Raw genomic sequence first — 27,264 nt, forward strand, 5'->3', positions numbered from 1 at the left:
ATTCACCGCGGGTTTCCGCCTACAATGAAGAAACAGCTGATAAGGCCAGACAGCTATCTGTGGACCTGATCGAGGAAGCTCGAAACTTAGCTGACCAGCGCTCCGCCATCTACCAGCAGAAGCTCTGACGTTATCACAGTCGTCGAGTTCGGAATCGCTCCTTCATGGCAGGAGACCTGGTCCTCCGCCTTCGACAGGTGAAAGACCATAAGCTGCAATCTCCATGGGAAGGACCCTTCGTCGTTAGCAAAGTGCTTCATAACAGGTCGTACTACCTTGTTGATTTCCGCGAGCTGAGGGATAGACCTGCTAATTGGCACCGGAAACGCAAGCGTGAGGATCCGGATGACATCTACGATGAGACAGATCGCCCTTGGAACATCGCACAGCTACGTCCTTTCTACACTTAGCATATTTTTTCCGAGTTACAAACTCTGTAATAGTTATACATGATCAATGAAATAAAGCTTATGGTTCACTCTTTGAGTCTTTTACCTCCTTTACTTGTTCATTTTAGATCGTGTATGTTTTTTTTCGACTAAAAACCGCAGAGCTGGATGTTTCCGCCTAGGCGTGTATGAAAGTTGTGATTTTCAAAATCGTCCTTTAGGACGTAAGCTTAAGTTTTCTGGTGGAAATTTTTTTTGTTGCGAACTCATGGATTCCTGGTAGCGACTTCCGGCACCTAGGCTGGGGGCTTGTTTCCGCGGTTATGGACGGACGCCATTGGGCTTCGTCGCTGCAGGCGAGCGTTTCCGGCCAAAGGTTTTCCGGCTCGTGGAAGGTCAAATGAGTAAGCCGGAAAATTAACAAACCAGCACTTGCTTTTAACATACGAAACATGCAAAAAATTCAAACGGATAGCAGGATAAGTTTTCCGCCCACGCATAATTGTTTCGTCCCTAGATACTTAAGAATTTAAAGTTATATTACAAACCCTCGCTGGGGCCAAAATGATGCATTGTTTCTCCCGCAGGAATAAAAGTTTTCACTCCCCCTTGGCCGGAGAAGTCTTGCCCTCTGGATCTTTTTTCTCGGCGTCTTCGGCCGAAGATGACACGTCTTCATCACTTTCTTTTTCTTCTTCAGAAGCTGCAGTGCTGGTCTTGGGTTCTTCTTGGGGACCGTCCTTGGAGCTGGTCCAGGTATATTGGGTTCCGGATTCCGCAGGTCGCGCCTTCGCGTCGAGCTCCTTTTGAAGTTCGGCTTCCAAGGGCTCGTCCGCAGGAAGAACGACCTTGTCGTAGAATTCCTCATACCGGATCCTGCGCGCGATACGGGTGTCGTAGCCGCTCACTGCATCCAGGAGCGCGTTAACATCCGCATCCGGAGGAACGCCCGTGGTTACCTGATCAAGATCAAGATCCGGATTATGTGCTAAGCACATGGTCAAGGCCATTGCAGCTGCGCCTCGGGCTGATGATGCTTGTAGATCCATCACCAGCTCCGGAAGAACGCCCATCTTTCCAACAAGCTTGCCAACGTTGCAAGTGCGACTCCTCTTGATGGATAAGTTATAGCATATCTTGCGGGAGGCGGAGATGAGATCTTTGCAATCATCGCCTGCAAGTTGAAGAAGGTCATCCCGTGGGAACAAATTCCGACGCTGTTCCGGATACCCAAGCGGCTCTGCATAAGATAATCAGGATATAAGCATGCAATGTGAGCACAAGAGTAAAAAGTCGGAGCAAACATCTGGACAAGGTTTCAGTATAGTACCCAAGATGTTCTCGTTGAGCAAGTCCCAGTGATGTTCCGCGGTCTCCATATATTTTCGGAGTCCATTGAGCTCTTTCTGCTGCCTCTTGATGGTCTCGCTGTCAGCATTTTTCTTCAATATCAACTCGCCCTTTTCCCTGATGTGCTCGGAGTTTTTCTCCGCCAGCTGCTTCTCGGCCTGCTCCCTCTTTAGTTCCGCCTCCTTTAGTTTCGTTTCCAAATCTTGGTACGAGGAGCGCAGGTTCTCAACTTCAGACGAGGCTGTAGAAAGGGAAGAGGATGCGCCTATAATAACATAAGTTAAAAAGCAAGTTCAAAGTCGGAATATGATTAATGACGAAAAAGACGGAAACCAACCTTGGGCGTCCGCCAGTTGTTTGGTCAGTTCCGCATTCTCATCCTTCAGAGTCCGGATATTTTCCGCCTGATTCAAAGTAACGCGGCGCTGAAGGGCGATGTTCTTGTGCAGCTCATAATGCAGCCCCTGCTGTTCCTGTAAAACATAGACAGAGCAGGAGTAAAAATTCCGCCTGTAAGAGTGGTTTCCTCCAAAGCGTTATTGCCGGAACCTTTCCGCCATAATGCTTGGGGGCTACTGATCCAATTTCAAAACTTTCCCGAAAGTAATCTTTCTCTAAGCATCTAAGCGCTAACTATTTTTTGAGTTTCCGCCTACATGCTTGGGGGCTACTGGGGAGTACCTTTTGCTTGCAGATGAGCTTGTCGAAGAACTGGCCGACATTCTTCTTGAAGTCCTGAATTTCCGATGTCGCGGAGTCAGGCTTCCCCCAGGCGTTGTTCAGCATGGCGTTGAGCAAATCTTGTTCAAGCTCCCATTTCTCCGCCTCGGATAACTTGTTGAAAAACTTGGTAGCATATGCCTTGGGGGTGGAAGTGGTGTCAGCCGGATCTCCAAAGTTCTTCGGAAAAACGACGATGTCGCCAGCGCCGTCTCCGGCCTTCTCAGAAGAAGTGACTTCAGCCTCTCCTTGGCCTTGTTCTTCTGCGTCTTCTCGGGCAGGGCCTTTGGCCTTAGGATCTTCTCCGCCCACCTTCTCGCTGCTAACCGGAATTATTTCCGGTGGAGTGTTTGCGGCAGGAGGGGGAGATGGATCAGCCTGAGGGGGAGACGGCCGAGGAATAGGGTGGGAGGTACTTGGTGGAACTGGAGTAGAAGGACCAACTGCCGGAGACTTTTTCATATATTTGGTGATAGGCTCTTGGCCGATGGTCCGCGTGGCAGTGGTACTCTGATTCCTGCAAACAAGTGAAAGGGATCGAATAAGAAATAATTTCGCCAAGATAAAAGTGCACCATATTCGGAAACTTACGGGGCGCCGGGGATGATGGGGCGCGAGCGCTGGCCAGCTGTTGAAAGCATCTTCAAGCGCGCACGTTCCGCTTTCCTCGAGTCTAGCGGAGGTGGCTTTACGGTTTTGGACTTCTTGGCGGAGGCCTCGCCGCTAGCTCCGGCTTCAGAGCCGGAAGCTTTGGCACAGGGACGCTTTGAAGGTCGAGGGGCCGCCTTGCGAGGTGCCTGTTCCTCTTCCTCCTCATCGTCTTCCGGAGCCTCCTCCGCCGCGTCGCCACTGACAGGGACACGAAGAATGGTGCGGAAGTTTTCCTCCGCCAAAGTGTTGAGCTGAAAAGAATATGAATAAAAGTCAAGAGTTAACATCCAAGAACTTATGAAATTTGAAGCAACGAAAAGAACAGAGCTTACCGGAGGACACTGGTCGTTTGTGTAGATGTCCTTGATCAGTTCCGGGACCTGTTGGCCCCTAGGAATCTTCACCAACGTCTTGAACCTTCTCTTCAGGGAGTCGGCCGGAAGATCGTGGCGGGTAACCCGGAGGAGATCGTCCGCCCCGGTATAAGCGCACATCAGGCGTGCGTTGTAGCGTAGAGGCTGGATTCTCCGGGAAAACCAGCTAAGGGTGAGCTGGGCTCCGGTCAGTCCGTCGTGGACTAGCCAGGAGATTCTCCGTGCTGCCTTCTCCAAGATAGGGGTTTGGGCGAGCGAAGGAACGAAGCTCCAGCTTGCGAGCTCTTCCGGAGGCTCGTTGATGAACTTGGGAAGGCCTTCATGGATGTCCGGAACTGAAGCGTTCTTCTCATAGAACCATCCGGCGTTCCAGTACCGGACGGATTCGTGCGAGTCGTGGGGAGGATACATGCGGCTAGGGCGGAGCATGAACGTCATACTCCCACAGTTCACCATTGCTTTGTCCTTGGTTTCTTTCTTCACCCGGAAAAAGAACTGCCATAACTTGACATCTGGTCGGATCCCAAGGTGCCCTTCGCAGAGAGTTACGAAGTTGGAGAGGAGGAGATATGAGTTTGGACAGATGTTGTGGGGCTGGAGCCCGTATGTGTTGAGGACGGAGAGAAAGAACTCCGAGCAAGGGAGTGATAGTCCGCGCTCCACCCAAGCCTTGGTCATAACGATTTCTCCGGCTTCGGGCTTGGGGACGTCGGAATCACGTGTGAAGCTCCAGTGGGTGGAGATCATACCCTCGTTCTGGAGCTCTCTAAGCTCCACATCAGTAGTTGCGCAGGGCCACCACTGACCCCGCTGTCCTTCACGGATCCGGGCCTTGGACCCCCTCTTGTTTTCCGCTTCCTGAACTTTGGCAGCCATCCTAGCTTGTCCCTCGAGTTCTTCTTGAAGCTCTTTGAGGGAGGGGATCCGGCCTGGAGCGGTGCTGGAAGATGCGGAAAACGGTTGAGCTAGTCTAATGTCGGAAACATATGGTGGCAGGAATGATATGGGATCCGGGCATATTGGTTCTAATGGATTGGGATCCGGGCTACTCGGAGAGCTACCAGTACAGTGTGATGAATCAAGTGGCATGCTTCCGGCTGCGCCCATACAGATTATGTGAGTACCCGGATCTACACTAAGTCTATCTTCTACGAGGCCGGCGCACTTACCGCTAATGGCGCGGTGGCTCGACGGAGCTCCGGTGAAGACGAGGTCGCCGGACTTGAAGGAAACCGCCCCGCGTGACCACGAATCGGCGGCGGGGAGAATTTCCCGTTCAACCGAAGGGATCTTGGCGCGAGGGGAGGCTTGGACTGGCGGCGCGCGGAGTTCACCGTGGCGAAGTTCGCCGGAGTCGAGATCTGTCGGGCGGCGCGGCGCGAGGAGGAAGACGAAGTGGTGAGGAGAGGTGAAAGAATGAAAAATTACCGAGCTGCGGGGTATTTATAGGCCACACGCGGAGATTCGGGATTCGGATCCGACGGTGGAAACGGAACGGTCGCACCGTTGGATGGACGACACGTGTTTTAGGTCAAGTGCGGTAAAACGACGTGGAGGTAACTTAACCATGCACTCCCGAAAATTCCGGCTAAAGATTTGCATCTGCGAAAATTTAGCGCGGGAAATAAGGAGGTTGTGCGCGGGAAAAGCGGAATCTCCGTTGCCATACCTAAACCAAAGATGAAGGATTTCCGAATGGATGAACCCGGAATCAAGAAAGAAGTTTTGAAGCTCTTCAAGATTCTCTTCGTTTCCGAGCTAAGTGAAGTCGGAGGAATGATGAATCTCGGAGAACTTCGGGGGCTACTGTTGTGGGTATACTTTATGGGTATATCAACGGCATGGCTTAGATCCGGCAAGCCCGGGTGGCCCATAGTTGGTGATGAGGCATGTGGCCCATCGGGCGGCCCAGTTGCTATAGATCATGAAGGATGAAGTCCAGCCCAGGAACGAGGAGCCGGATCCTAACCAACCTACGAAGGAGGCCGGATCCGTGGAGGCCCATAAAGTGTCCGGATCCAGCACGTACTTGGAGGAAGGCGGATCCTTGACGTACACGGCAAGACATTGTACCGTAGTTAGGAAACTTGTATTCCGGCTAGGACTCTCCGTGTAAACCCTAGATCCGTGCGTCTATATAAGCCGGATCCTGGGAGCCCTAGAGGTAGAACAACCACAACTCATTGTAACAACGCGAAAGCGCCCAGATAATTCCAGACAAGCAGCAGTAGGCCCTGTCATCGTGCAGGTGTTCCGAAGCTGGGTAACTCGCGTACCACCGTCCCGAGAGCACTCTGCCCTATGGCCCCTACTTCTTCTCCCCCTCGTGAGGATCCCTCCTCCGAGGTACCGTCGATTAGGCAACGACAGGTTCATCCTTGTGTTTGTTTCAAATAACCTTGCTAGCCTAAACCTTGTATCGAGAGGGAATACTTCTCATGCATCCAAAATCCTTGAGCCAACCACTATGCCATTTGTGTCCACCATACCTACCTACTACATGGTATTTCTCCGCCATTCCAAAGTAAATTGCTTGAGTGCTACCTTTAAATTTCCATCATTCGCCTTTGCAATATATAGCTCATGGGACAAAATAGCCTTAAAAACTATTGTGGTATTGAATATGTACTTATGCACTTTATCTCTTATTAAGTTGCTTGCTGAGCGATAACCATGTTCTTGGGGACGCCATCAACTACTCTTTGTTGAATATCATGTGAGTTGCTATGCATGTTCGTCTTGTCTGAAGTAAGGGCGGTTTTCACAATCAAATGGTTTGAGTATGCATACTGTTAGAGAAGAACATTGGGCCGCTAACTAAAGCCATGAATCATGGTTAAAGTTTCAGTTTGGACATAAAACCTCAATCTCTTATGAGAATATTAACTGTTGAATTCTTAAGCATTAAAAGAGGAGTCCATTATCTGTTGTCTATGTTGTCCCGGTATGGGTGTCTAAGTTGAAGAATGATCAAAAGCGAGAAATCCAATGCGAACTTTCTCCTTAGACCCTTGTACAGGCGGCATAGAGGTACCCCTTTGTGACACTTGGTTGAAACATATGTCATGCAATGATAATCCGTGTTAATCCGAGCTAATTAGGACAAGGTGCGGGCACTACTAGTATACTATGCATGAGGCTTGCAACTTGTAAGATATAATTTACATGATACATATGCTTTATTACTACCGTTGACAAAATTGTTTCATGATTTCAAAATAAAAGCTCTAGCACAAATATAGCAATCGATGCTTTCCTCTTTGAAGGACCTTTCTTTTATTTTTATGTTGAGTCAGTTCACCTATTTCTCTCCATCTCAAGAAGCAAACACTTGTGTGAACTGTGCATTGATTCCTACATACTTGCATATTGCACTTGTTATATTACTTTACATTGACACTATCCATGAGATATACATGTTATAAGTTGAAAGCAACCGCTGAAACTTAATCTTCCTTTGTGTTGCTTCAATACCTTTACTTTGATTTATTGCTTTATGAGTTAACTCTTATGCAAGACTTATTGATGCTTGTCTTGAAGTACTATTCATGAAAAGTCTTTGCTTTATGATTCATTTGTTTACTCATGTCATTACCATTGTTTTGATCGCTGCATTCATTACATATGCTTACAATAGTATGATCAAGGTTATGATGGCATGTCACTCCAGAAATTTTCTTTGTTATCGTTTACCTGCTCGGGACGAGCAGGAACTAAGCTTGGGGATGCTGATACGTCTCCGACGTATCGATAATTTCTTATGTTCCATGCCACATTATTGATGATATCTACATGTTTTATGCATACTTTATGTCGTATTTATGCATTTTCCGGCACTAACCTATTAACAAGATGCCGAAGAGCCAGTTGCTGTTTTCTGTTGTTTTTTGTTTCAGAAATCCTACAAAGGAAATATTCTTGGAATTGGACGAAATCAACGCCCAGGGGCCTATTTTTACACGAAGCTTCCAGAAGACCGAGGGAGAGACGAAGTGGGGCCACGAGGCACCGCCACAACAGGGCGGCGCGGCCCAGGCCTTGGCCGCGCGGCCCTGGTGTGTGGGGCCCTCGTGTGGCCTCCTGACCTGCCCTTCCGCCTACTTAAAGCCTCCGTCGCGAAACCCCCAATACCGAGAGCCACGATACGGAAAACCTTACTGAGGCGCCGCCGCCGCCAATCCCATCTCGGGGGATTCAGGAGATCGCCTCCGGCACCCTGCCGGAGAGGGGAATCATCTCCCGGAGGACTCTTCACCGCCATGGTCGCCTCCGGAGTGATGAGTGAGTAGTTCACCCCTGGACTATGGGTCCATAGCAGTAGCTAGATGGTCGTCTTCTCCTTATGTGCTTCATTGTTGGATCTTGTGAGCTGCCTAACATGATCAAGATCATCTATCTGTAATGCTATATGTTGTGTTTGTCGGGATCCGATGGATAGAGAATACTATGTTATGTTGATTATCAATCTATTACCTATGTGTTGTTTATGATCTTGCATGCTCTCCGTTATTAGTAGAGACTCTGGCCAAGTTTTTGCTCTTAACTCCAAGAGGGAGTATTTATGCTCGATAGTGGGTTCATGCCTCCATTAAATCTGAGACAAAGGATGTAAAGTTCTAAGGTTGTGGATGTGTTGTTGCCACTAGGGATAAAACATTGATGCTATGTCCGAGGATGTAGTTATTGATTACATTACGCACCATACTTAATGCAATTGTCTGTTGTTTACAACTTAATACTGGAAGGGGTTCGGATGATAACCTGAAGGTGGACTTTTTAGGCATAGATGCATGCTGGATAGCGGTCTATGTACTTTGTCGTAATTTCCAATTAAATCTCACTATACTTATCATATCATGTATGTGCATTGTCATGCCCTCTCTATTTGTCAATTGCCCGACTGTAATTTGTTCACCCAACATGCTATTTATCTTATGGGAGAGACACCTCTAGTGAACTGTGGACCCCAGTCCTATTCTTTACATCTGAATACAATCTACTACAATATTTGTTCTTTACTATTTTCTGCAAACAATCATCATCCACACTATACATCTAATCTTTTGTTACAGCAAGCTGGTGAGATTGACAACCTCACTGTTTCGTTGGGGCAAAGTACTTTGGTTGTGTTGTGCAGGTTCCACGTTGGCGCCGGAATACCTGGTGTTGCGCCGCACTACATCCCGCCGCCATCAACCTTCAACGTGCTTCTTGGCTCCTCCTGGTTCGATAAACCTTGGTTTCTTTCTGAGGGAAAACTTGCTACTGTCTGCATCACACCTTCCTCTTGGGGTTCCCAACGGACGTGTCGATTGCACGCATCAAGCACATTCAGAAAACAGTCTTGATAACCCACAAGTATAGGGGATCGCAGCAGTCTTCGCGGGTAGTAAAACCCAATTTATTGATTCGACACAAGGGGAGACAAAGAATACTTGAAAGCCTTAACAACGGAGTTGTCAATTCAGCTGCACCTAGAAACAGACTTGCTCGCAAGAGTTTATCAGTAGTAATAGTTTTATAGCAGTAGCAGTAGTGAAATAACAGCAGCAGAGTAACAGAGACAGCAGTAGTGATTATAGTAAACATCAGGATTAAAATACTGTAGGCACGGGGACGGATAACGGGCGTTGCATGGATGAGAGAAACTCATGTAACAATCAAGCAGGGCATTTGCAGATAATAATAAAACGGTGTCTAAGTACAAAGCAATCAATAGGCATGTGTTCCAATTATAGTCGTACGTGCTCGCAATGAGAAACTTGCACAACATCTTTTGTCCTACCAGCCGGTGGCAGCCGGGCCTCAAGGGAATCTACTGGATGTTAAGGTACTCCTTTTAATAGAGTACCGGAGCAAAGCATTAACACTCCGTGAACACATGTGATCCTCACATCACTACCATCCCCTCCGGTTGTCCCGATTTCTGTCACTTCGGGGCCATTGGTTCCGGACAGCGACATGTGTATACAACTTGCAGGTAAGACCATAAACAATGAATATCATGATGAAGTAATAACATGTTCAGATCTGAGATCATGGCACTCGGGCCCTAGTGACAAGCATTAAGCATAACAAGTTGCAACAATATCATCAAAGTACCAATTACGGACACTAGGCACTATGCCCTAACAATCTTATACTATTACATGACCAATCTCATCCAATCCCTACCATCCCCTTCAGCCTACAGCAGGGGAATTACTCACACATGGATGGGGGAAACATGGCTGGTCGATGGAGAAGCGTCGGTGGTGATGGTGGCGATGATCTCCTCCAATTCCCCGTCCCGGCGGAGTGCCAGAACGGAGACTTCTGGCTCCCGAGACGGAGTTTCGCGATGTGGCGGCGTTCTGGAGGGTTTCTGGCGACTTCGACTTCTTCCCGTGCGTTTTTAGGTCGAAGGCAATAAGTAGTCCGAAAGAGGGCGTCGGGGGCCAGTGATACGTCTCCGACGTATCGATAATTTCTTATGTTCCATGCCACATTATTGATGATATCTACATGTTATATGCACATTTTATGTCATATTTATGCTTTTTCTGGAACTAACCTATTAACAAGATGCCGAAGTGCCAGTTCCTGTTTTCTGCTGTTTTTGGTTTCAGAAATCCTAGTAACGAAATATTCTCGGAATTGGACGAAATCAACGCCCAGGTTCCTATTTTGCCCGGAAGCATCCAGAACACCCGAGAGTCGCCAGAGGGGGGCCACACAGGCCCCAGATGATAGGCCGGCGCGGCCCAGGCCCTGGCCGCGCCGCCTTATGGTGTCGTCGCCCCTTCGACCTTCTGACGCCGCCTCTTCGCCTATATAAAGGTCCCAGACCTAAAACACGATACGAAAAAGCCACGGTACGAGAAACCATCCAGAGCTGCCGCCATCGCGAAGCCAAGATCTGGGGGACAGGAGTCTCTGTTCCGGCACGCCGCCGGGACGGGGAAGTGCCCCCGGAAGGCTTCTCCATCGACACCACCGCCATCTCCATCAACGCTGCCGTCTCCCATGAGGAGGGAGTAGTTCTCCATCGAGGCTCGGGGCTGTACCGGTAGCTATGTGGTTAATCTCTCTCCTATGTACTTCAATACAATGATCTCATGAGCTGCCTTACATGATTGAGATTCATATGAGTTTTGTATCACAATTCATCTATGTGCTACTCTAGTGATGTTATTAAAGTATTCTATTCCTCCTGCATGGTGTAAAGTGGACAGGGTGTGCATCATGTAGTACTTGGCGTAGTTTATGATCGTGATCTCTTGTGGATTGTGAAGTTAACTATTACTATGATGGTATTGATGCGATCTATTCCTCCTTTCATAGTGTGAAGGTTACGGTGTGCATGCTATGTTAGTACTTGGTTTAGTTGTGTTGATCTATCTTGCACTCTAAGGTTATTTAAATATGAACATTGAATTGTGGAGCTTGTTAACTCCGGCATTGAGGGTTCGTGTAATCCTACGCAATGGTGTTCATCATCCAACAAGAGTGTAGAGTATGCATTTATCTATTCTGTTATGTGATCAAAGTTGAGAGTGTCCACTAGTGAAAGTCTAATCCCTAGGCCTTGTTCCTAAATACTGCCATCGCTGCTTGTTTACTGTTTTACTGCGTTACTACTGCTGCGTTACTACTGCTTGTTTACTGTCCTGGGCAAAGCACTTTTCTGGTGCCGTTGCTACTGCTACTATTTATTCATACCACCTGTATTTCACTATCTCTTCGCCGAACTAGTGCACCTATTAGGTGTGTTGGGGACACAAGAGACTTCTTGCTTTGTGGTTGCAGGGTTGCATGAGAGGGATATCTTTGACCTCTTCCTCCCTGAGTTCGATAAACCTTGGGTGATCCACTTAAGGGAAAACTTGCTGCTGTTCTACAAACCTCTGCTCTTGGAGGCCCAACACTGTCTACAGGAAAAGGAGGGGGCGTAGACATCAAGCTATTTTCTGGCGCCGTTGCCGGGGAGGAAAGGTAAAAAGGCACTCATACTTCGGTTCCAGGTAAAGTACTTTTCTGGCGCCATTGTGTTTGTGCTCGAAGCTATTTCCTTTAGATCCTGCAATTGCAACTTTTTGTTTCTTGTTTACACTAGTAAGGCATAATGGAAAACAACAAAAATATGAGAGATCTTTATGAACTTTATCTTGAATTAGGACATGATGTGTTTGAAGAGAGAATTAAAAAACCCATGGAACTTTATATGCATGCTAATGGGAATGCTATTAATATGAATGCTTTGAACACTATTGTTGCTAATGCTATGGAAAATTCTAAGCTTGGGGAAGCTGGTTTTGATGAGCATGATCTTTTTAGTCCCGCAAGCATGGAGGAGAAAATTTACTTTGATGATACTTTGCCTCCTATTTATGATGATTATAATGATAGTAGTCTTTTGTTACCACCTATTATGGAGGATAAATTTTATTATGAATACAATATGCCTCCTATATTTGATAATGAGAATAATAATGATAGCTACTTTGTTGAATTTGCTCCCACTACAACTAATAAAATTAATTATGCTTATGTGGGTAGTAATAATTTTATGCATGAGACTCATGATAAGAATACTTTATGTGATGGTTATATTGTTGAGTTTTCTCATGACACTACTGAAAGTTATTATGAGAGAGGAAAATATGGTGGTAGAAATTTTCATGTTACTAAAACACCTCTCTATATGCTTAAAATCTTGAAGTTGAGCTTGTCTAGTTTTTCTATGCTTGTTGCATTATGCTTCTTGAATTTGTTTATTTACAAGATTCCTTTGCATAGGAAGCATGTTAGACTTAAATGTGTTTTGAATTTGCCTCTTGATACTCTCTTTTGCTTCAACTACTATTTCTTGCGAGTGCATCATTAAAACTGCTGAGCCCATCTTAATGGCTATAAAGAAAGAACTTCTTGGGAGATAACCCATGTGTTTATTTTGCTACAGTACCTCTATTTTATATTTGTGTCTTGTAAGTTGTTACTACTGTATCAACCTCTCCTTATCTTAGTTTTGTTGCATTGTTGTGCCAAGTAAAGTCTTTGATAGTAAGGTTCATACTACATTTGGATTGCTGCGCAGAAACAGATTTCTTGCTGTCACGAATTTCGACCTGCCTCTCTGTACGTAGCTCAGAAAAATATGCCAATTTACGTGCGTGATCCTCAGATATGTACGCAACTTTAATTCAATTTGGGCATTTTCATTTGAGCAAGTCTGGTGCCACTTTAAAATTCATCTTTACGGACTGTTCTGTTTTGACAGATTCTGCCTTTTATTTCGCATTGCCTCTTTTGCTGTGTTGGATGGATTTCTTTGTTCCATTACCTTCCAGTAGCTTTGTGCAATGTCCAGAAGTGTTAAGAATGATTGTGTCACCTCTGAACATGTGAATTTTTGATTATGCACTAACCCTCTAATGAGTTTGTTTCGAGTTTGGTGTGGAGGAAGTTTTCAAGGGTCAAGAGAGGAGGATGATATACTATGATCAAGAAGAGTGAAAAGTCTAAGCTTGGGGATGCATCCGTGGTTCATCCCTGCATATTTCAAGAAGACTCAAGCGTCTAAGCTTGGGGATGCCCAAGGCATCCCCTTCTTCATCGACAAATTATCAGGTTCCTTCTCTTGAAACTATATTTTTATTCGGTCACATCTTATGTACTTTACTTGGAGCGTCTGTTTGTTTTTATTTTTGTTTTTGTTTGAATAAATGCATGCTTGTGTGGGAGAGAGACACGCTCCGCTGGTTCATATGAACACATGTGTTCTTAGCTTTTAATGTTCATGGCGAAGGTTGAAACTGCTTCGTTAATTGTTATATGGTTGGAAACGGGAAATGCTACATGTAGTAATTGATAAAATGTCTTGGATAATTTGATACCTGGCAATTGTTGTGCTCATGTTTAAGCTCTTGCATCATATACCTTGCACCTATTAATGAAGAAATACATAGAGCTTGCTAAAATTTGGTTTGCATAATTGGTCTCTCTAAGGTCTAGATAATTTCTAGTAAAGAGTTTGAACAACAAGGAAGATGGTGTAGAGTCTTATAATGTTTACAATATGTCTTTTATGTGAGTTTTGCTGCACCGGTTCATCCTTGTGTTTGTTTCAAATAAACCTTGCTAGCCTAAACCTTGTATCGAGAGGGAATACTTCTCATGCATCCAAAATCCTTGAGCCAACCATTATGCCATTTGTGTCCACCATACCTACCTACTACATGGTATTTCTCCGCCATTCCAAAGTAAATTGCTTGAGTGCTACCTTTAAATTTCCATCATTCACCTTTGCAATATATAGCTCATGGGACAAACTAGCCTTAAAAACTATTGTGGTATTGAATATGTACTTATGCACTTTATCTCTTATTAAGTTGCTTGTTGTGCGATAACCATGTTCCTGGGGACGCCATCAACTCTTTGTTGAATATCATGTGAGTTGCTATGCATGTTCGTCTTGTCTGAAGTAAGGGCGGTTTTCACAATCAAATGGTTTGAGTATGCATACTGTTAGAGAAGAACATTGGGCCGCTAACTAAAGCCATGAATCATGGTGGAAGTTTCAGTTTGGACATAAAACCTCAATCTCTTATGAGAATATTAACTGTTGTTGAATGCTTAAGCATTAAAAGAGGAGTCCATTATCTGTTGTCTATGTTGTCCCGGTATGGGTGTCTAAGTTGAAGAATGATCAAAAGCGAGAAATCCAATGCGAACTTTCTCCTTAGACCCTTGTACAGGCGGCATAGAGGTACCCCATTGTGACACTTGGTTGAAACATATGTTATGCAATGATAATCAGTGTTAACCCAAGCTAATTAGGACAAGGTGCGAGCACTATTAGTACACTATGCATGAGGCTTGCAGCTTGTAAGATATAATTTACATGATACATATGCTTTATTACTACCGTTGACAAAATTGTTTCATGTTTTCAAAATAAAAGCTCTAGCACAAATATAGCAATCGATGCTTTCCTCTTTGAAGGACCATTCTTTTTACCTTTATGTTGAGTCAGTTCACCTATTTCTCTCCACCTCAAGAAGCAAACACTTGTGTGAACTGTGCATTGATTCCTACATACTTGCATATTGCATTTGTTATATTACTCTATGTTGACAATTATCCATGAGATATACATGTTACAAGTTGAAAGCAACCGCTGAAACTTAATCTTCCTTTGTGTTGCTTCAATACCTTTACTTTGAATTATTGCTTTATGAGTTAACTCTTATGCAAGACTTATTGATGCCTGTCTTGAAAGTGCTATTCATGAAAAGTCATTGCTTTATGATTCAGTTGTTTACTCATGTCATTACCATTGTTTTGATCGCTGCATTCATTACATATGTTTACAATATGATCAAGTTTATGATGGCATGTCACTCCAGAAATTATCTTTGTTTATCGTTTACCTGCTCGGGACGAGCAGAAACTAAGCTTGGGGATGCTGATACGTCTCCGACGTATCGATAATTTCTTATGTTCCATGCCACATTATTGATGATATCTACATGTTATATGCACATTTTATGTCATATTTATGCTTTTTCTGGAACTAACCTATTAACAAGATGCCGAAGTGCCAGTTCCTGTTTTCTGCTGTTTTTGGTTTCAGAAATCCTAGTAACGAAATATTCTCGGAATTGGACGAAATCAACGCCCAGGTTCCTATTTTGCCCGGAAGCATCCAGAACACCCGAGAGTCGCCAGAGGGGGGCCACATAGGCCCCAGATGATAGGCCGGCGCGGCCCAGGCCCTGGCCGCGCCGCCTTATGGTGTCGTCGCCCCTTCGACCTTCTGACGCCGCCTCTTCGCCTATATAAAGGTCCCAGACCTAAAACACGATACGAAAAAGCCACGGTACGAGAAACCATCCAGAGCCGCCGCCATCGCGAAGCCAAGATCTGGGGGACAGGAGTCTCTGTTCCGGCACGCCGCCGGGATGGGGAAGTGCCCCCGGAAGGCTTCTCCATCGACACCACCGCCATCTCCATCAACGCTGCTGTCTCCCATGAGGAGGGAGTAGTTCTCCATCGAGGCTCGGGGCTGTACCGGTAGCTATGTGGTTAATCTCTCTCCTATGTACTTCAATACAATGATCTCATGAGCTGCCTTACATGATTGAGATTCATATGAGTTTTGTATCACAATTCATCTATGTGCTACTCTAGTGATGTTATTAAAGTATTCTATTCCTCCTGCATGGTGTAAAGTGGACAGGGTGTGCATCATGTAGTACTTGGCGTAGTTTATGATCGTGATCTCTTGTGGATTGTGAAGTTAACTATTACTATGATGGTATTGATGCGATCTATTCCTCCTTTCATAGTGTGAAGGTTACGGTGTGCATGCTATGTTAGTACTTGGCACTACAAGAAAAGTTGCCATGGCCGACGAAGTTGAAGTCGCGCCGTGGTTGCTGGTGTACCATGGCCGACGATTTTGGGTCCCTCCGTGGTGCATGTCAAAACTTTTTTTTTCTCGTTTTTGAGGCCACCTAGCCCGACGAAAGCGGCCAAAACGTCGCGTATGGTGGCCCGGGACGTGGTGCATCTCGAAATCTCGGGTTCGCCGGCCGAGTCAACGCAAATCCGCACCGCCGAGGGATGTAGGGCCCAGATGGCAGCCTCTCTGGCATTGTTTTTTTTTCTCGATCGCGCCATCTCGTTCAACGTTCTCCGATCGAGCCGTTTACGATGCAGGATCATGGGTCCCGCATGTCATCCTCTATGAACCAAAATTCTTTCTATTCTTGGATTTTTTTTGACCCCCTGATTTCTGGCTACTTCCTTTTTCTTTTGATCCCTTGCCGCCTTGGAAACGTTGAGACCGCTGCTGCTAAATGGGACCCGCATGTCATCCTCTATGTGCAATCAACTTTCTTTTCTTGGAGTTTTTTTTGGCACCTCATATTTGGTCACTTGCCTTTTTTTTCGATCCCCTGCCGCCTCTCAAACGGTGATACCGCTGCTGCTAAATGGGACCCGCATGTCATCCTCTATGTACTATAAAACTTTCTTTTCTTGGATTTTTTTTGGCACCTCATATTTGGTCACTTGCCTTTTTTTTTCGATCCCCTGCCGCCTCTCAAACGGTGATACCGCTGCTGCTAAATGAGACCCGCATGTCATCCTCTATGTACTATAAAACTTTCTTTTCTTGGATTTTTTTGGCACCTCATATTTGGTCACTTGCCTTTTTTTTCGATCCCCTGCCGCCTCTCAAACGGTGATACCGCTGCTGCTAAATGGGACCCGCATGTCATCCTCTATGTACTATAAAACTTTCTTTTCTTGGATTTTTTTTGGCACCTCATATTTGGTCACTTGCCTTTTTCTTTCGATCCCCTGCCGCCTCTCAAACGGTGATACCGCTGCTGCTAAATGGGACCCGCATGTCATCCTCTATGGACTATAAAACTTTCTTTTCTTGAATTATTTTTGGCTCCTGATATTTGGTCACTTGCCTTTTTCTTTCGATCCCCTGCCGCCTCTCAAATGCTGGAGACCGCTGCAGCTAAATGGGACCCGCATGTCATCCTCTATGAGCAATCAACTTTCTTTTCTTGGAGTTTTTTTTGGCACCTCATATTTGGGCACTTGCCTTTTTCTTTCGATCTCATGCCACGTTTGAAAGGTTGAGGAACCTGCAGGCTCATGGGACCCGCATGTCATCCTCTATGTGCTATAAAAGTTTCTTTTCTTGAATTATTTTTGGCTCCTCATATTTTTTCACTTGCCTTTTTCTTTCGATCTCATGCCACGTTTGAAACGTTGAGGAACCTGCAGGCTCATGGGACCCGCATGTCATCCTCTATGTACTATAAAAGTTCATTTTCTTGGTTTTTTTCACCCTCTGATTTTTAGCAATTTCTTTTTTCTTTTGAACCCCTGCCGCCTCTCAAACGGTGATACCGCTGCTGCTAAATGGGACCCGCATGTTATCCTCTATGTACTATAAAACTTTCTTTTCTTGGATTATTTTTGGCACCTCATATTCGTTCACTTGCCTTTTTCTTTCGATCCCCTGCCGCCTCTCAAACGGTGATACCGCTGCTGCTAAATGGGACCCGCATGTCATCCTCTATGTCCATCAACTTTCTTTTCTTGGATTTTTTTTCACCCCCTAATTACTAGCTACTTTCTTTTTCTTTTGATCTCAAGCCGCATTACAAACATTGAGACCGCCGTCACTAAATGGGACCCACATGTCATCCTCTATGTACAATAAAGTTTCTTTTCTTGGATTATCTTTTGCTCCTGATATTTTGTCACTTGCCTTTTTCTTTCGATCTCATGCCGCCTTTGAAACGTTGAGTAAGCTGCTGGCTCATGGGTCCCGCATGTCATCCTCTACGAACAATAAAAGTTTCCTTTCTTGGAGTTATTTTTTACCCCTAATTTCTGGCTATTTGCCTTTTTCTTTTGATCTCCTGCCCCTTTGAAACGATGAGGACGCTGTTGGCAGGTCGGTCCCACATGTCATCCTCTATGAACAATAAATGTTTCCTTTGATGGATTTATTTTGAACCCCTAATTAATTTCTGGATATTTCCCCTGCCGCCTTGGAATTGTTGAGGATGCTGCTGCCTCATGGGTCCCGCATGTCTTCCTCTCAGAACGGTAAATGTTTATTTTCTTGGATTTTGTTGACCAAACGATTTTTGGCTTATTTTTTCTTTCGATCACCTGCAGCCTTTAAAACGTTGAGGACGCCGCTGGCTCACGGGTCCCACATGTCAACCTCTATGAACAATAAACGCTGAGGATGCAGCTGCCTCATGGGTCCCGCATGTCATCCTCTCAGAACGAAAATGTTTCTTTTCTTGGATTTTTTACCAACAGATTTTTGGTTTATTTTTTCTTTCCATCCCCTGCTGCCTTTAAAACGTTGATGACGCTGTTGGCTCATGGGTCCCCGATGTCAGCCTCCCCGTACAAGAAACATATGATATCTTGATTATTTTGCAGACAATAAACAATGTATTGCGCTCTGAGCTATTTCAAACGGATAATTAAATCTTTATTTTTACATAAACAAACTTATATGTTGAATCTCCTTGTTTTTTTGTCTTTGCGAAGCATAGGACTTTCCTGTTTTTTTAGAAAATTCGAACTTTCCTGTTTTGGAGTGGGCTGAAATTGTACGAGTCAAATGGCAAAGCAGGTTAGTACGAAGGCCCAGCTGTCCAGTTGCAGCCCAAATGAAATATTTATTCTTGTATTTTTTTCAGCCCCTGATTTCTGGGTACTTCATTTTTCTTTTGGTTCGGTGCCGCCTTGGAAACGTTGAGACCGCTGCAAAATGGGACCCGCATGTCATCCTCTACGTACAATAAAATTTCTTTTCTTGGATTATTTTTGGCTCCTGATATTTGGTCACTTGCCTTTTTCTTTCGATCCCGTGCAGCCTCTCAAACGGTGATACCGCTGCTGCTAATTGGGACCCGCATGTCATCCTCCATGTACAATCAAGTTTCTTTTCTTGAATTATTTTTGGCTCCTGATATTTGGTCACTTGCCTTTTTCTTTCGATCTCATGCCACGTTTGAAACGTTGAGGAACCTGCTGGCTCATGGGACCCGCATGTCATCCTCTATGTACTATAAAAGTTGATTTTCTTTGTTTTTTTCACCCTCTGATTTTTGGCTATTTCCTTTTTCTTTTGATCCCCCCGCCGCCTTGGAAACGTTGAGTAAGCTGCTAGCTCATGGGACCCGCATGTCATCCTCTATGTCCAGAAACTGTATATTCTGGGATTTTTTTTACCCCCTAATTTCTGGCTACTTTCTTTTTCTTTTGATCTCAAGCCGCATTTGAAACGTTGGGACCGCTGCTGCAAAATGGGACCCGCATGTCATCCTCTATCTAAATAAAGTTTCTTTTCTTGGATTATCTTGGGCTCCTGATATTTTGTCACTTGCCTTTTTCTTTCGATCTCATGCCGCCTTTGAAACGTTAAGTAAGCTGCTGGCTCATGGGTCCCGCATGTCATCCTCTACGAACAATAAAAGTTTCCTTTCTTGGAGTTATTTTTTACCCCTAATTTCTGGCTATTTGCCTTTTCTTTTGATCTCCTGCCCCCTTTGAAACGATGAGGACGATGTTGGCAGGTCGGTCCCACATGTCATCCTCTATGAACAATAAAACTTTCCTTTGATGGATTTATTTTGAACCCCTATTTAATTTCTGGATATTTCCTTTTTTTCTTTTGATCCCCTGCCGCCTTGGAATCGTTGAGGATGCTGCTGCCTCATGGGTCCCGCATGTCATCCTCTCAGAACGGTAAATGTTTATTTTCTTGGATTTTGAATACCAAATGATTTTTGGCTTATTTTTTATTTCGATCTCCTACCGCCTTTAAAACGTTGAGGACGCTGCTGGCTCACGGGTCCCACATGTCAGCGTCTAACATTAAACGCTGAGGATGCTGCTGCCTCATGGGTCCCGCATGTTATCCTCTCAGAACGAAAATGTTTCTTTTCTTGGATTTTGTACCAACAGATTTTTGGTTTATTTTTTCTTTCCATCCCTGCCGCCTTTAAAATGTTGTTGACGACGTCGGGCGCATGGGTCCCCGATGTCAGCCTCCCCGTATAAGAAACATGTGACATCTTGATTATTTTGCAGACAATAAACAGTGTATTTTGCTCTGAGCTATTGCAAAGGGATAAATTAAATCTTTATTTTTACATAAACAAACTTATATGCTGAATCTCCTTGTTTTTTTTTGTCTTTGCGAGGCATAGGACTTTCCTGTTTTGGAATGGGCTGAAATTGTACGAATCAAAAGGCGTCCAGCGGGATAGTTTGAAGGCCCAGATGGCCAGAAGCAGCCCAATTGAAATATTCCTTTTCTTGGATTTTTTGACACCCTTATTTCTGGCTACTTCCTTTTTCTTTTGGTCATGTGCCGCCTTGGAAACATTGAAACCGCTGCTGCAAAACGGGACCCGCATGTCATCCTCTATGTACAATAGAAGTTTCTTTTCTTGGATTATTTTTGGCTCCTGATATTTGGCACTTGTCTTTTTCTTTCGATCTAATGCCGACTTTGAAACCTTCAGACCGGTGCTGCAAAATGGGACCCGCATGTCATTCTCTATGCACAATAAAGTTTCTTTTCTTAGATTATTTTTGGCTCCTGATATTTGGTCACTTTCCTTTTCCTTTCGATCTCATGTCGCCTTTGAAACGTTGAGGAAGCTGCTGGCTCATGGGTCCCGCATGTCATACTCTATGAACAATAAAGTGTCCTTCATTGGATTTATTTTTTACCCCTAATTTCTGGCTATTTACCGTTTTCTTTTGATCCCCTGCCCCCTTTGAAACGATGAGGACGCTACTGGCAGGTCGGTCCCACATCCTCTATGAACAATAAAAGTTTCCTATGATGGATTTATTTTTGACCCCTTTTGATCCCCTGCCGCCTTGGAATCGTTGAGGATGCTGCTGCCTCATGGGTCCCGCATGTCAGCCTCTCAGAACGGTAAATGTTTCTTTTCTTGGATTTTTTTACCAACTGATTTTTGGCCTTTGTCTTTCTATCTCCTGCCGCCTTTAACACGTTGGGGACGCTGCCGGCTCAGGGGTCCCACATGTCAGCCTCTATGAACAATAAACCTTTTGTTTGATTTATTATTGACCCATAATTTCTTGGTATTTGCCTTTTTCTTTCGATCTCATGCCTCCTCTGAAACATTGAGACGCTGCTGGCTCATGGGTCCCTGTCAGCCTCTATGAACAGTAAAAGTTTCCTTTGTTTGATTTATTTTTGACCCTAATTACTGGCTATTTGCCTTTTTTTATCCCCTGCCGCCTTTGAAACTAAGAGGACGCTGCTGGCCCATGGGTCCCACATCTCAGCCTCTCTGAACGATAAACCTTTCCTTTCTTTTTTTTCGATCCCGTGCCGCCTTGGAAAATGTGAGACCGCTCCTGCAAAACGGGACCCATATGTCATCCTCTATGTACAATAAAAGTTTCTTTCCTTGGATTATTTTTGGCACCTGATATATGGTCACTTGCCTTTTTTCGATCCCCTGCCGCCTTTAACACGTTGGGGACGCTGCCGGCTCGTGGGTCCCACATGTCAGCCTCTATGAACAATAAACATTTCATTTCTTGGATTTATTTTTGACCGCTGATTTCTGGGAACTTTGCTTTTTCTTTCGATCCCCTGCCGCCTTTGTTAAAGTTGAGGACGCTGCTGCAAAATGCGTCCCACATGTCAGCTTCTCTGTACGATAATTGTTTCCTTTCTTGGATTTTTTTCCACGGCTGGCCGATGGGTCCACGATGTCAGCCTCTATGTACAAGCAATATGTGATTTCTCGATATGTTTTAACCCGAGATATGTAGGATAATTGCTTTTTTCGATCCCGTTTGTTTGTATTTACCTTCAAATGTTGAGGGACGCTACTGGCAAATGGGTCCTGCTCTAGCATTCTCAACTGAAGGAAAAACTGAAATATTGCCTATTCATTTGTTTTTCGTACTCCATGCACATAATCCATACTAACTGTTGATCCGGGTTTTAGTTCAACTTAATTAGTTCAAATTTGATCTACGAGGAAGTATGTAATATATTTTGGGTTCACAACACTACACTTGTTAACAACAATCTGATGAAGAGGTTTGTCATTTTTTTTAAACTACAAATACACTCTAAGATCTTGCAAACTGATAGAATAAATCTTGGAACTTTAAATAATTTATGAAAATTTTGAAATCAACTATATGAATATATCAAAATATAGAGCCCATGTAGATGCGCATACTGGCTATGCGCATTTAAAAAAGAATCATAATCATAATTGATACGAAATAAAAATAACTTTATATTTAGAATCTCGGTTTCTTGAGGGCCAATCATAGGATCTCCGTGTTTAAATTAGGAAGGGCCCCAATGGCATGAGTCGGAGGCCCATTAAATGTTTTTGGATTGTTATCGTCAAGCAAGCAGCTGACAAAGAATCACCATGTACATGGCCGGCGGCAGCCCAAAAGTACAAACAATTGGCCCATGAAGGGAAGGTAGTACTTTTTTTATTGGGAAGGTTGTGCAGGCTAACCCAAAAAAAGTGGTGCTACATGGGGTAGCACTTGAACCCGGAATGAGACCATGAACAGTACATATGCTACATGCTACAGTACTTAGTTCTTAGCTATCTATTTTCGATCCAACGTCCAAATCTACAAGTCAACCAACTGTTCATCTGTGCTTGCTGATGTCAAGGCACCGGATCCCGGACGCTTGAACCCATGATCGTTGCGAGGGTTGCCTATTTGCGCATAATATGTTTTGTCACGGCACTTCACTAGTTTGTGCAAAACATATCCAGCTCAGGATTCGAAAAAACAACACGTTTTTTCTTTACGGAAACAACAGAACATCTCATGTTCATCACAATCCAGCCAACATAAGCACATAATAATTAATAGTACAACTAGAGAGTTGTACATATAAATAAGGTTTGTCAAGCTTCATGCACTAGCCAACGCAACCAAAAGTCCGAACTGATGGAAAGGGCTAGGCAATCCACCTATACATCTGAACACCCCTCCTCACGTGTGACCGGAAGAAGGGAAGAGGTCAACACAAGGAGACTCTCAAGAGGCATATACGTGGACTCCGAGGAGGGCAACGGAGGGCAGCACCAATTTTTAGGATAAATTACGAAAGCCAGGTCTCGAACTCGAGACCACAGGGCCTCCCGATACCATGCCAAGCTTCATACACAAGCCAACGCAACCAAAAGTCCGAACTAATGGAAAGGGCTAGGCAATCCACTTATACATATCAACATCCCCCTCACATGTGACCACAATCCAGAATGGTACCATCATGTTCACCACAATACATCATCATTATACTACGTAACATTTGTAAGACAACTTAATACAGCTGTGATTCATTTTGTTGCCCCAACGATGGGTGATAACCTGAACACCATATAACCTTCTCACAAAGCAATTGTAACCAAATATGAGCACCTGCAATGATTTGGTGTCAATCTTCTTGAAGGTCAGGAGGTATCCTACCTTCAAGTCATGTGCTTTGACAAACTCGGCCATCCTGCGTCCATTAAAACATTGCCATCTTGTTGCTTCAGTCCACAATCCAGGTGCATGCGGTGGACATCTTCAGGTTGATGGACTCGGACACCCACCGTAAAACCAGGGTAGAACACGGCGGGGATGGTAATCACCTCTAACTCCGATGTACATAGTACCTTGCGTAAGCCGTCACGGTATTCTCCTCATCGATGCGCCTAAACACCTTGCACACTGGGGCTGGCTCTACAGATGTCTCCTTCCATGATAAGCTCTTTCCAAGCTTGAGCTTCTTGTTTGAACACTGCAAAAAAGAGGCCTCAATTAGATAATGCCTCTAGCTTCTGACCGTAATTTCAAGCAAATGCATAATCAAAGGCACCTAGCAAAGTCAGCGGATCATTGTTCTTATCGAACACACAGTCTGAACAATAAGCTTCTGAATCTAGCTAGGCTGATATGTATAACCTTGTATCATCAAATTATTCAGCATAGTGTATCATTGTATCGCAGAAGCCAAATCGATATAAATAGTAGCTATGAGAATAGAAATCAAGCTAGCATGAGCCATGCATGCTTGCTGGCTAGGTCTAGCATCAGAGTAATGCATCTGCAGTTCATCATCCGCCGATCTGGATCGACCAAGCAAACAAAAAAATCAGTGTCGGCCTAAAGAGTCCATAAGCCAGACATGCATGCTCGGTGTCCTCATATGTGATTATCGGCCGTGGATTGACCAATATCATATTTGAACGATTATTATTGCACACATTAGATCCAGTCCCAACCTAGCTAGCATGCGTGCATGTGTAGCCCGAGTCTTTACCAGAGGATTAATATATACACTGGATGAGAGAAATAGTCTATATCAAACAATGCTAAGCAACTGGCAATACAGCTTAGATATAATAAAGATGTGACCGGCAACCCTAGTGATTCGGGGGAAACATACCGCCATTGCAGCCATGGACCGAGAGAATCGGGGATGCCGCGCCGCCTTAGTGGAGTTTTTAGGTGCGACGTCGCCGCATCCGTAGAGGACGGAGTCCAAGCCGCGTAGTCCGAGCGGTGGTGGACGCCGGTGGTGTAGGGAGAGGACTCAGGGGAGATGGACGGCGAGGGATCTGGGGAGATCTGAACATGAGGGGGCTGTGAGAAACTGAGAATGATACATCAGCAAGGGAATAAATGCGCGTGTCCCCCCGGTCAAAAAAATGCGCGTTTCTTGGAGGAACGAAGCCAGTGACGCAGGAATCCACACGTAAAACTTCACCCGGCGGGTCACCGGGCCTTATCGCATCTCTGGTAGGGCCCGGACCTACATACCAGTGAGACAGGTCGTGTGGGTTATGATCCGATCAGTGTGCACACAGAAATTGCATTCAGAGCTAAGCGCCTCAGACTACGTTGTACTATACAGTATATCCGTTTCTTTTGGTAAAATGAAAACGATACTCCATCTGATCCTCATTACTTGATGATAAAATGGATGTCTCTACAACTAATATGTGTCTAGATACATCTATATGAGAGCGTCTATGTTTGTACTGTGTATCTCAAAAAAAAATGGATCGGAGGGAGCATTAAGAGGTGTCAAAAAAAATTGCAAACAAACATGGATGTAAGCATAGCGATGTATTAAAATACCTTTATATCTCGACCATGTAACAATGAATATGAGAAGTTTTGGGGGTTTGACCATCTGCACTTGTGTTCGCTACAATCGTTCGCTACAATCAGATCAAAAAAATTGGTCACTTTTACACTTCCTAAAATAAAATGTATTTTTCCCTGAGATTTTACAAGCTCGTACAAGAAAGCATTGACTACATATGGGATATATCACATTTACACTTACAAATCTATGAATATTTCAAAATGTTGAGCTCCATGTAGCTAGGTATAATACAAATCATCAGACCGCACATTGAAACTACCGCAGCATATCACAGTAAATTAAAGTAAAATAAAACATGTCTAACATATACTATATTAGCTAATTAACAAAGTCTCATCACAGTGTATCTGATCCCCAGTTCAGCTTAATACAAAAACCAAGTTCAGCATGAACATCAGCAGGGCACTACCCCAGGTCCAAAAGCAGCATCTAGTTAATTCAATAAAATATTGAGGTGTTTCTGATCCCCTCTTCCTAAAAGCACTGCAGATCATGCATGCAACTAAGGGTGATCAGCACAAAATATTACCCTCTAGGTGGAGGTGTTACAGTCGTAGATCAACACATTCATCAAGGAAGTGTCTTTCACCTCGAAGACGAGAATGTCATCGAGCTGCAGTTCATGCACCTCTGCAAACCCGAACCAACCATCCTTCAAGACCAGTTCACCCTGGTACTCATCGATGTGCACATACCAGGCGCAGCCTACGCTCGTCTTGAGCTTGATAGGCCTGGGAAGAATCCCTTTCAGACATTGCTTGAATTCTCTGGGGATGACCAACATATACATGTCATCGTTGCCATCCAGTTGCACATAGAAGCGCGAGGGCTGAGGAGGGTCCGCCGAGTGACCAACCCGTTTAGGGCGGCCTTTCCCTCGCCCTTTTAATATAAAACATTGAATTGCTGCATCACGCCTGCCCGTTGACATAGGCATCCCAAATGGGCCTGCCGAAGATGGTACCCGGGGTTTACTGGAAGCCCAATACCCGAAGAATAAGAAGATTCGGGAGCCCAAGATTTACTAAGGAAAGATAGAGTTGTAATAGGAAGTGTTGTTTGTGATCTGGCGGGATGAGTTAGAAACCGTCCCGGACTATGTAAACTTGTATAGCACGGATCCCTCGGCTCCACCTCATATATAAGGGGGAGTCGAGGGACAAAGAATCAATCGAATCATTGTCTGCAAACCCTAGTTTTCATAGTCGTCGAGTACTTTTCGGCTGAAACCTTCGAGATCTACTTGCCCTCTACTTCTAACTAAACCCTAGCCTACAATCCATAGGCATTGACAAGTCAATACCTTGTCAATTGGCGCCGTCTGTGGGAATTAGAGGCGTAAGGAGCTGATCTCGATGGCACGCTCAAGATCTTCGACATCGTCAACCGCAAGCAACACAATGGATCGAGGTAAACAGATCGCTACTGGTCTTGTCGATTTTGTTCCTCACCCACCCTCCCGTTTGGATGCATATGCGTATCTGGCGGAGCCCATGGAGATGACGTTCGGAAGGTTCCACTTTCGCGTCGAGAAGGAAGGATCGTATCGTGTCGAGATTCCGATTTCGTCGGAATCATCAATGGCCGATTCCGATTTTTCAAGCTATACATCGTCAAACGAATCAGGAGAAGAAGAAACCTCGGCGACACGCTACGTCAGCATCAGAGCAAGAGAGAAACTCGCCAAGATCTTCAACGACATGTCGTTTGAGTCATCTGCGGATTCATATATAAGCGATGGTTCAAGCAATGTCGACAGTTACGACTTCATCGACAAATCTTTGACAGTGGGCAAGGTCTTCATCAATCTCAACGACGATGTCACCAAACCCAACATAGATCTGAGTACAAAGTATCATCAGATTTACGCCATTGAAGATCAAGAAGAGACATCTGAGGCTTTCGACAGTTTGGGAAATCCATACGTCGATCCCTCCAATCTGCGACAAGGCTTGGGCAACAAATACGTCGGGCCAGAGCCGCGAGATAGAGTTCAACTTTCACAAGCAGCGTGGGACAGAGCTGCGAGAGCTATGAACGGCACAGA

The 27,264-nt window shown here is 44.8% G+C and overlaps 1 protein-coding gene across 1 annotated transcript in view; it reads right to left on the reverse strand.

Annotated features, from left to right (window-relative positions):
• Nucleotides 1-1,970: 1,970 nt before the first annotated feature.
• LOC139838906 (uncharacterized) overlaps nt 1,971-27,264 on the reverse strand; it is a 34,535-nt gene continuing 9,241 nt past the window's right edge. The window contains exon 5 of the mRNA XM_071828926.1: nt 1,971-2,004. Coding sequence (XP_071685027.1) covers nt 1,971-2,004 — 34 coding nt within the window. The remainder of the gene's footprint in view (nt 2,005-27,264) is intronic.

The sequence above is a fragment of the Lolium perenne genome, chromosome 4 (assembly GCF_019359855.2).
Source record: "Lolium perenne isolate Kyuss_39 chromosome 4, Kyuss_2.0, whole genome shotgun sequence".
In the NCBI taxonomy this organism is placed as follows: Eukaryota; Viridiplantae; Streptophyta; class Magnoliopsida; order Poales; family Poaceae; genus Lolium; species Lolium perenne.